Raw genomic sequence first — 10000 nt, 5'->3', positions numbered from 1 at the left:
CAATCTCTGGTCCTTATCCACAGTGAGATGGCTGTCTCCTGGAGGCTCCTCAGTCTCTGGTCCTTATCCACAGTGAGATGGCTGTCTCCTGGAGGCTCCTCAGTCTCTGGTCCTTATCCACAGTGAGATGGCTGTCTCCTGGAATTTCCTCAGTCTCTGGTCCATTTTCCACAGTGAGATGGCTGTCTCCTGGAGGCTCCTCAGTCTCTGTGTCCTCTCATGTCTCCCTGATGACATTGTTTCCTCTGACTCTCTCCAGTATCTCTCCAATTGCTGTCTCTCTCCAGTCTCTCTCCAGTTGCTGTCTCTCTCCAGTCTCTCTCCAGTTGCTGTCTCTCTCCAGTCTCTCTCCAGTTGCTGTCTCTCTCCAGTGTCTCTCCAGTTGCTGTCTCTCTCCAGTCTCTCTCCAGTCTCTCTCCAGTTGCTGTCTCTCTCCAGTCTCTCTCCAGTTGCTGTCTCTCTCCAGTCTCTCCGTCTTTCTGTCTCCCTTCTCATTTTAATATGGTCTGTCCCAGCCCCAGAGTCTGTGTTCAATCATGACAGGTCAGTGGTAGATGGGGGTGGAGTCAGTAGTTTGATTAACAGGTCAGTGGTAGATGGGGCGGGGCAGTGGTTGATGGGGGCTGGGGCAGATGGGGGGGGTGTCCGTTGTAGATGGGGCGAGGTCATTGGTAGATGGAGCGGGGCAGTGGTAGATGGATGGGGGCAGATGGGGGTGGGGTCCTTTGTAGATGGGGCGCGGTCATTGGTAGATGGGGCTGTGTCATTGGTAGATGGGGGCGGGGGCAGATGGGGGTGGGGTCCGTTGTAGATGGGGCGGGGTCATTGGTAGATGGGGCTGTGTCATTGGTAGATGGGGCGGGGTCCGTTGTAGATGGGGGCGGGGTCCGTTGTAGATGGGGCGGGGCAGATAGGGGCGGGGCCCATTGTAGATGGGGCGGGGTCCGTTGTAGATGGGGGCAGGGCAGATGGGGCGGGGTCCGTTGTAGATGGGGCGGGGCAGATAGGGGCGGGGTCCGTTGTAGATGGGACGGGGTCCGTTCTAGATGGGGCGGGGTCCGTTGTAGATGGGGTGGAGTCCGTTGTAGATGGGGGCAGGGCAGATGGGGGTGGGGTCCGTTGTAGATGGGGCGGGGTCCGTTGTAGATGGGGGCAGGGCAGATGGGGGTGGGGTCCATGTAGATGGGGCGGGGCAAATGGGGGCGGGGTCCGTTGTAGATCGGGCGGGGTCCGTTGTAGATGGGGCGGGGTCATTGGTAGACAGCCTGGACATACTCCGGGGGGAAGAATCCAACGCGTCCATGACAACGGCCTCTCCAGCGCAGCGGATCGGAACAGTCGAGCAGGTCGATGAAATCACCGCGGAGGAAGCGTAGCTGGGAGGGGTGGTGGGGGGTGAAGTCAAACAGAGCATGGGCGTGGTGGGGGTGCTGGAGGGGGGGTCCAGGAGAGGGTTAGACCTGCTGATGCAATGCACTTCTCAGACCAGGCTAGTACAGTTCAGATCAGGCTAGTACTGTTCAGATCAGGCTAGTACAGTTCAGACCAGGCTAGTACTGTTCAGACCAGGCTAGTACAGTTCAGACCAGGCTAGTATTGTTCAGACCAGGCTAGTACTGTTCAGACCAGTCTAGTACTGTTCAGACCAGGCTAGTATTGCTCAGACCAGGCTAGCACTGTTCAGACCAGTCTAGTACTGTTCAGACCAGTCTAGTACTGTTCAGACCAGTCTAGTACTGTTCAGACCAGGCTAGTACTGTTCAGATCAGGCTAGTACTGTTCAGATCAGGCTAGTACAGTTCAGACCAGGCTAGTACAGTTCAGACTAGGCTAGTACTGTTCAGACCAGGCTAGTACTGTTCAGACCAGGATAGTACTGTTCAGACCAGGCTAGTACAGTTCAGACCAGGCTAGTACTGTTCAGACCAGGCTAGTACTGTTCAGACCAGGCTAGTACTGTTCAGATCAGGCTAGTACAGTTCAGACCAGGCTAGTACTGTTCAGACCAGTCTAGTACTGTTCAGACCAGGCTAGTATTGCTCAGACCAGGCTAGTATTGCTCAGACCAGGCTAGTACTGTTCAGACCAGTCTAGTACTGTTCAGACCAGGCTAGTACTGTTCAGACCAGGCTAGTACTGTTCAGACCAGGCTAGTACTGTTCAGACCAGGCTAGTAATGTTCAGACCAGGCTAGTACTGTTCAGACCAGGCTAGTATTGCTCAGACCAGGCTAGTATTGCTCAGACCAGGCTAGTACTGTTCAGACCAGGCTAGTACTGTTCAGACCAGGCTAGTACTGTTCAGACCAGGCTATTACTGTTCAGACCAGTCTAGTACTGTTCAGACCAGGCTAGTACTGTTCAGACCAGGCTAGTACTGTTCAGACCAGTCTAGTACTGTTCAGACCAGGCTAGTACAGTTCAGACCAGGCTAGTACTGTTCAGACCAGGCTAGTACTGTTCAGACCAGGCTAGTACTGTTCAGACCAGGCTAGTACAGTTCAGACCAGGCTAGTACAGTTCAGACCAGGCTAGTACTGTTCAGACCAGGCTAGTACAGTTCAGACCAGGCTAGTACAGTTCAGACCAGGCTAGTACAGTTCAGACCAGGCTAGTACAGTTCAGACCAGGCTAGTACTGTTCAGACCAGGCTAGTACAGTTCAGACCAGGCTAGTACTGTTCAGACCAGGCTAGTACTGTTCAGACCAGGCTAGTACAGTTCAGACCAGGCTAGTACAGTTCAGACCAGGCTAGTACTGTTCAGACCAGGCTAGTACAGTTCAGACCAGGCTAGTACAGTTCAGACCAGGCTAGTACAGTTCAGACCAGGCTAGTACAGTTCAGACCAGGCTAGTACAGTTCAGACCAGGCTAGTACAGTTCAGACCAGGCTAGTACAGTTCAGACCAGGCTAGTACTGTTCAGACCAGGCTAGTACTGTTCAGACCAGGCTAGTACTGTTCAGACCAGGCTAGTACAGTTCAGACCAGGCTAGTACTGTTCAGACCAGGCTAGTACAGTTCAGACCAGGCTAGTACTGTTCAGACCAGGCTAGTACAGTTCAGACCAGGCTAGTACTGTTCAGACCAGTCTAGTACAGTTCAGACCAGGCTAGTATTGTTCAGACCAGGCTAGTACAGTTCAGACCAGGCTAGTACTGTTCAGACCAGGCTAGTACAGTTCAGACCAGGCTAGTACAGTTCAGACCAGGCTAGTACAGTTCAGACCAGGCTAGTACAGTTCAGACCAGGCTAGTACAGTTCAGACCAGGCTAGTACTGTTCAGACCAGGCTAGTACAGTTCAGACCAGGCTAGTACTGTTCAGACCAGGCTAGTACTGTTCAGACCAGGCTAGTACTGTTCAGATCAGGCTAGTACAGTTCAGACCAGGCTAGTACTGTTCAGACCAGGCTAGTACAGTTCAGACCAGGCTAGTACTGTTCAGACCAGGCTAGTACTGTTCAGACCAGGCTAGTACAGTTCAGACCAGGCTAGTACAGTTCAGACCAGGCTAGTACTGTTCAGACCAGGCTAGTACTGTTCAGACCAGGCTAGTACTGTTCAGACCAGGCTAGTACTGTTCAGACCAGGCTAGTACTGTTCAGATCAGGCTAGTACTGTTCAGACCAGGCTAGTACAGTTCAGACCAGGCTAGTACTGTTCAGACCAGGCTAGTACTGTTCAGACCAGGCTAGTACAGTTCAGACCAGGCTAGTACTGTTCAGACCAGGCTAGTACTGTTCAGACCAGGCTAGTACTGTTCAGACCAGGCTAGTACTGTTCAGACCAGGCTAGTACTGTTCAGACCAGGCTAGTACTGTTCAGACCAGGCTAGTACTGTTCAGACCAGGCTAGTACTGTTCAGACCAGGCTAGTACTGTTCAGACCAGGCTAGTACAGTTCAGACCAGGCTAGTACTGTTCAGACCAGGCTAGTACAGTTCAGACCAGGCTAGTACAGTTCAGACCAGGCTAGTACAGTTCAGACCAGGCTAGTACAGTTCAGACCAGGCTAGTACAGTTCAGACCAGGCTAGTACTGTTCAGACCAGGCTAGTACAGTTCAGACCAGGCTAGTACTGTTCAGACCAGGCTAGTACTGTTCAGACCAGGCTAGTACTGTTCAGATCAGGCTAGTACAGTTCAGACCAGGCTAGTACTGTTCAGACCAGGCTAGTACAGTTCAGACCAGGCTAGTACTGTTCAGACCAGGCTAGTACTGTTCAGACCAGGCTAGTACAGTTCAGACCAGGCTAGTACAGTTCAGACCAGGCTAGTACTGTTCAGACCAGGCTAGTACTGTTCAGACCAGGCTAGTACTGTTCAGACCAGGCTAGTACTGTTCAGACCAGGCTAGTACTGTTCAGACCAGTCTAGTACAGTTCAGACCAGGCTAGTACTGTTCAGACCAGGCTAGTACTGTTCAGACCAGGCTAGTACTGTTCAGACCAGGCTAGTACTGTTCAGACCAGGCTAGTACTGTTCAGACCAGGCTAGTACTGTTCAGACCAGGCTAGTACTGTTCAGACCAGGCTAGTACTGTTCAGACCAGGCTAGTACTGTTCAGATCAGGCTAGTATTGCTCAGACCAGGCTAGTATTGCTCAGACCAGGCTAGTACTGTTCAGATCAGGCTAGTATTGCTCAGACCAGGCTAGTATTGCTCAGACCAGGCTAGTACTGTTCAGACCAGGCTAGTATTGCTCAGACCAGGCTAGTACTGTTCAGACCAGTCTAGTACTGTTCAGACCAGGCTAGTACTGTTCAGACCAGGCTAGTATTGCTCAGACCAGGCTAGTATTGCTCAGACCAGGCTAGTACTGTTCAGACCAGGCTAGTATTGCTCAGACCAGGCTAGTATTGCTCAGACCAGGCTAGTACTGTTCAGACCAGTCTAGTACTGTTCAGACCAGGCTAGTACTGTTCAGACCAGGCTAGTATTGCTCAGACCAGGCTAGTATTGCTCAGACCAGGCTAGTACTGTTCAGACCAGGCTAGTACTGTTCAGACCAGGCTAGTACTGTTCAGACCAGGCTAGTACTGTTCAGACCAGGCTATCTAATAAGAGAAAGAGAGGGAGAAAGAGGTAGAGAGAGAGAGGAGGGGTAGAGACAGAGAGAGAGAAGTAGCAGAATGGAGAGGGAGAGAAAGAGGTAGAGAGAGAGAGGAGGGGTAGAGACAGAGAGAGAGAAGTAGCAGAATGGAGAGGGAGAGAAAGAGGTAGAGAGAGAGAGGAGGGGTAGAGACAGAGAGAGAGAAGTAGCAGAATGGAGAGGGAGAGAAAGAGCTAGAGAGAGAGAGGAGGGGTAGAGACAGAGAGAGAGAAGTAGCAGAATGGAGAGGGAGAGAAAGAGGTAGAGAGAGAGAGGAGGGGTAGAGACAGAGAGAGAGAAGTAGCAGAATGGAGAGGGAGAGAAAGAGCTAGAGAGAGAGAGGAGGGGTAGAGACAGAGAGAGAGAAGTAGCAGAATGGAGAGGGAGAGAAAGAGGTAGAGAGAGAGAGGAGGGGTAGAGACAGAGAGAGAGAAGTAGCAGAATGGAGAGGGAGAGAAAGAGGTAGAGAGAGGTAGAAAGAGAGAGAGAGAGAAAGAGAGAGAGGAAGGTAGAGAGAGGGAAGAAGCGAGAGAGAAAGAGAGAGAGGTATAGAGAGAGAGAGAGGGGGGGGGTAGAGAGGAAGGTAGAGAGAGGGAGGTAGCGAGAGAGAAAGAGAGAGAGGTAGAGAGAGGGAGAGAGAGGAATGTAGAGAGAGGGAGCTAGAGATATGAATTGCAATTGAATTGATATGATAAGTTGTTACCCTGGCATTGTGTTCTGGGTCTCGTAGGAAGACGGTTCCCTCCTTGGCGATGCTGTTGCTATGGTAAAACTCCACCATCTGATTCAGAGAGAAGAACATCTCCTCCCAAACAAAGTACTGTCCTGACCTGTCCTGGAGCACCTTGAAGTGCTGCACATGGTCCCCGTAACTAGAGGGAGACAGGGGCGGAGAGAGGGAGAGAGGGGCGGAGAGAGGGAGAGAGAGAGAGGAGGAAGAGAGAGAGGGGAAGAGAGAGGGAGAGAGAGAGGAGGAAGAGAGAGAGAGGAGGAAGAGAGAGAGGAGGAAGAGAGAGAGGGAGAAAGGGGGGAGGAAGAGAGAGAGAGAGGAGGAAGAGAGGGAGGGAGAAAGGGGGGAGGAAGAGAGAGAGAGAGGAGGAAGAGAGGGAGACGGGGGAGAAAGAGAGAGAGAGAGAGAGGGGGAGGAGGAAGAGAGAGAGGGAGAAAGGGGGGAGGAAGAGAGAGAGAGGAGGAAGAGAGGGAGACAGGGGGGAGAAAGAGAGAGAGAGGGGGAGGGGGAGGAGGAAGAGAGAGAGGTGGAAGAGAGAGAGGGAGAGAGCGGCGGAGAGAGGGAGAGAGGGGCGGAGAGAGGGAGAGGTGGAAGAGAGAGATGGAGAAAGGGGGGAGGAAGAGAGAGAGGGAGACGGGGGAGGAAGAGAGAGAGAGAGAGAGACAGAGAGAGAGAGGGGGAGAAAGGGGGAGGAAGAGAGAGAGAGGGAGAGTGAGACATTTTCCCTTGTGTACTTTAACCATTTGTACATTGTTACAACACTGTATATATACGTAATATGACATTTATAATGTCTTTATTGTTTTGAAACTTCTGTATGTGTAATGTTTACAGTTCATTTTAATTGTTTATTTCACTTTTGTATATTATCTACCTCACTTGCTTTGGCAATGTTAACACATGTTTCCCAGTGAGGGGAGAGAGAGAGAGAGAGAGAGAGAGAGAGAGAGTGAGAGAGAGAGAGAGAGAGAGGAACAACAACACAAATATTTATCTGTCCAAAACGGAGATGTCTGGGTAAACCACTTCTCCAATCTTTTTGGCTCTATAACAAAGAATAAAGAGCAAAAACATATACATGATCAAATACAGATCTTAGAATCATCTATTAAAGACTACCCCACCCTCTTCAACATATATATCAACGAATTAGCGAGGGCACTAGAACAGTCTGCAGCACCCGGCCTCACCCTACTAGAATCTGAAGTCAACTGTCTACTGTTTGCTAATGATCTGGTGCTTCTGTCCCCAACCAAGGAACGCCTACAGCAGTACCTAGATCTTCTGCACAGATTCTGTCAGACCTGGGCCCAACAAGACCAAAGAGATGTTTAACTTCAGGGCCCTCCCCAAGGTACTGGGAGTCAAACAGACAGGCTTGGAAGAGATCTTTAAGGTCAGGGCCCTCCCCAAGGTACTTGGAGTCAAACAGACAGGCTTGGATGAGATCTTTACGGTCAGGGCCCTCAGCAAGGCACTGGGAGTCAAACAGACAGGCCTGGATGAGATCTTTAAGGTCAGGGCCCTCCCCAAGGTACTAGGAGTCTAAAGGACAGGCCTGGAGGAGATCTTTAAGGTCAGGTCCCTCCCCAAGGTACTAGGAGTCTAACAGACAGGCCTGGATGAGATCTTTAAGGTCAGGGCCCTCCCCAAGGTACTAGGAGTCTAACAGACAGGCCTGGATGAGATCTTTAAGTTCAGGGCCCTCCCCAAGGTACTGGGAGTCAAACAGACAGGCTTGGATGCGATCTTTAAGGTCAGGGCCCTCCCCAATGTACTTGGAGTCAAACAGACAGGCTTGGATGAGATCTTTAAGGTCAGGGCCCTCCCCAAGGTACTTGGAGTCAAACAGACAGGCTTGGATGAGATCTTTACGGTCAGGGCCCTCAGCAAGGCACTGGGAGTCAAACAGACAGGCCTGGATGAGATCTTTAAGGTCAGGGCCCTCCCCAAGGTACTTGGAGTCAAACAGACAGGCCTGGATGAGATCTTTAAGGTCAGGGCCCTCCCCAAGGTACTAGGAGTCTAAAGGACAGGCCTGGAGGAGATCTTTAAGGTCAGGGCCCTCCACAAGGTACCCCCTGTCCCTGGACGTTGACCTACTCTCCTCTGGTAGTTTAAGGTCAGGGCCCTGTCCCTGGACGTTAACCTACTCTCCTCTGGTAGTTTAAGGTCAGGGCCCTCCCCAAGGTACTTGGAGTCAAACAGACAGGCATGGATGAGCTATTTAAGGTCAGGGTCTTCCCCAAGGTACTTGGAGTCAAACAGACAGGATGAGATCTTTAAGGTCAGGGCCCTCCCCAAGGTACTTGGAGTCAAACAGACAGGCTTGGATGAGATCTTTAAGGTCAGGGCCCTCCCCAAGGTACTTGGAGTCAAACAGACAGGCCTGGATGAGATCTTTAAGGTCAGGGCCCTCCCCAAGGTACTTGGAGTCAAACAGACAGGCCTGGATGAGATCTTTAAGGTCAGGGCCCTCCCCAAGGTACTTGGAGTCAAACAGACAGGCTTGGATGAGATCTTTAAGGTCAGGGCCCTCCCCAAGGTACTTGGAGTCAAACAGACAGGCCTGGATGAGATCTTTAAGGTCAGGGCCCTCCCCAAGGTACTAGGAGTCTAAAGGACAGGCCTGGAGGAGATCTTTAAGGTCAGGGCCCTCCACAAGGTACCCCCTGTCCCTGGACGTTGACCTACTCTCCTCTGGTAGTTTAAGGTCAGGGCCCTGTCCCTGGACGTTAACCTACTCTCCTCTGGTAGTTTAAGGTCAGGGCCCTCCCCAAGGTACTTGGAGTCAAACAGACAGGCATGGATGAGCTATTTAAGGTCAGGGTCTTCCCCAAGGTACTTGGAGTCAAACAGACAGGATGAGATCTTTAAGGTCAGGGCCCTCCCCAAGGTACTTGGAGTCAAACAGACAGGCTTGGATGAGATCTTTAAGGTCAGGGCCCTCCCCAAGGTACTTGGAGTCAAACAGACAGGCCTGGATGAGATCTTTAAGGTCAGGGCCCTCCCCAAGGTACTTGGAGTCAAACAGACAGGCCTGGATGAGATCTTTAAGGTCAGGGCCCTCCCCAAGGTACCCCCTGTCCCTGGACGTTGACCTACTCCCCTCTGGTAGTTTAAGGTCAGGACCCTGTCCCTGGACGTCGACCTACTCTCCTCTGGTAGTTTAAGGTCAGGACCCTCCCCAAGCCACCCCCTGTTCCTGGACTTTGACCTACTCCCCTCAGGTATAGGGCAACCCTCAGCAGGAAAAACAGAACTTGACAATCATTTGAGCCAGGTGTGATATCCCTCCTAAAGAGCTTGAGCTAATTTTCCTATAGACCCAGTAAGACCAGCAGGCTAATGTTCCTATAGACTCAGTAAGACCAGCAGGCTAATGTTCCTATAGACTCAGTTAAACCAGCAGGTTAATGTTCCTATAGACCCAGTAAGACCAGCAGGCTAATGTTCCTATAGACCCAGTAAGACCAGCAGGCTAATGTTCCTATAGACCCAGTAAGACCAGCAGGCTAATGTTCCTATAGACTCAGTAAGACCAGCAGGCTAATGTTCCTATAGACTCAGTAAGACCAGCAGGCTAATGTTCCTATAGACCCAGTAAGACCAGCAGGCTAATGTTCCTATAGACTCAGTAAGACCAGCAGGCTAATGTTCCTATAGACCCAGTAAGACCAGCAGGCTAATGTTCCTATAGACCCAGTAAGACCAGCAGGCTAATGTTCCTATAGACTCAGTAAGACCAGCAGGCTAATGTTCCTATAGACTCATTAAGACCAGCAGGCTAATGTTCCTATAGACTCATTAAGACCAGCAGGCTAATGTTCCTATAGACTCATTAAGACTAGCAGGCTAATGTTCCTATAGACTCAGTAAGACCAGCAGGCACTGCAACAACATTTCATCATGGGGACAATAAAGTCAGTGTGTTTGTTGACAGGCTGAGGTAGCTTTCAAGAGAAGACTATGTGCTCACTGCCCACAAAATGAGGTGGAAACTGAGCTGCACTTCCTAACCTCTTGCCCAATGTATGACCATATTTGAGAGACATAATGTTTCCCTCAGATTACACAGATCTACCAAGAATTAGAAAACAAACCAAACATTGATAAACTCCCATATCTACTGGGTGAAATACCACAGTGTGCCATCACAGCAGCAAGATGTGTGACCTGTT

The 10000-nt window shown here is 51.0% G+C and overlaps 1 protein-coding gene across 2 annotated transcripts in view; it reads right to left on the bottom strand.

The window, feature by feature from the left end:
* Window positions 1–985: 985 nt before the first annotated feature.
* Window positions 986–10000, bottom strand: part of grapa (GRB2 related adaptor protein a) — a 37983-nt gene continuing 28968 nt past the window's right edge. The window contains exons 4-5 of one of the 2 annotated variants that reach the window (XM_036972315.1): window positions 5793–5961; window positions 986–1430 (exon numbers count right to left, since the gene is read on the bottom strand). In XM_036972315.1, the coding sequence (XP_036828210.1) occupies window positions 1251–1430; window positions 5793–5961 (349 nt within the window). In that variant the 3' untranslated portion in view covers window positions 986–1250. Of the gene's footprint in view, window positions 1461–5792; window positions 5962–10000 lie in introns of both variants that reach the window. The other variant, XM_036972316.1, reaches the window with a different exon arrangement.

The sequence above is a fragment of the Oncorhynchus mykiss genome, unplaced genomic scaffold (genome assembly GCF_013265735.2).
Source record: "Oncorhynchus mykiss isolate Arlee unplaced genomic scaffold, USDA_OmykA_1.1 un_scaffold_140, whole genome shotgun sequence".
NCBI classification, from domain to species: Eukaryota; Metazoa; Chordata; class Actinopteri; order Salmoniformes; family Salmonidae; genus Oncorhynchus; species Oncorhynchus mykiss.
The sequence above is the reverse complement of the archived record's forward strand: the minus strand, read 5'-3'. Positions and strand labels throughout refer to the sequence as shown.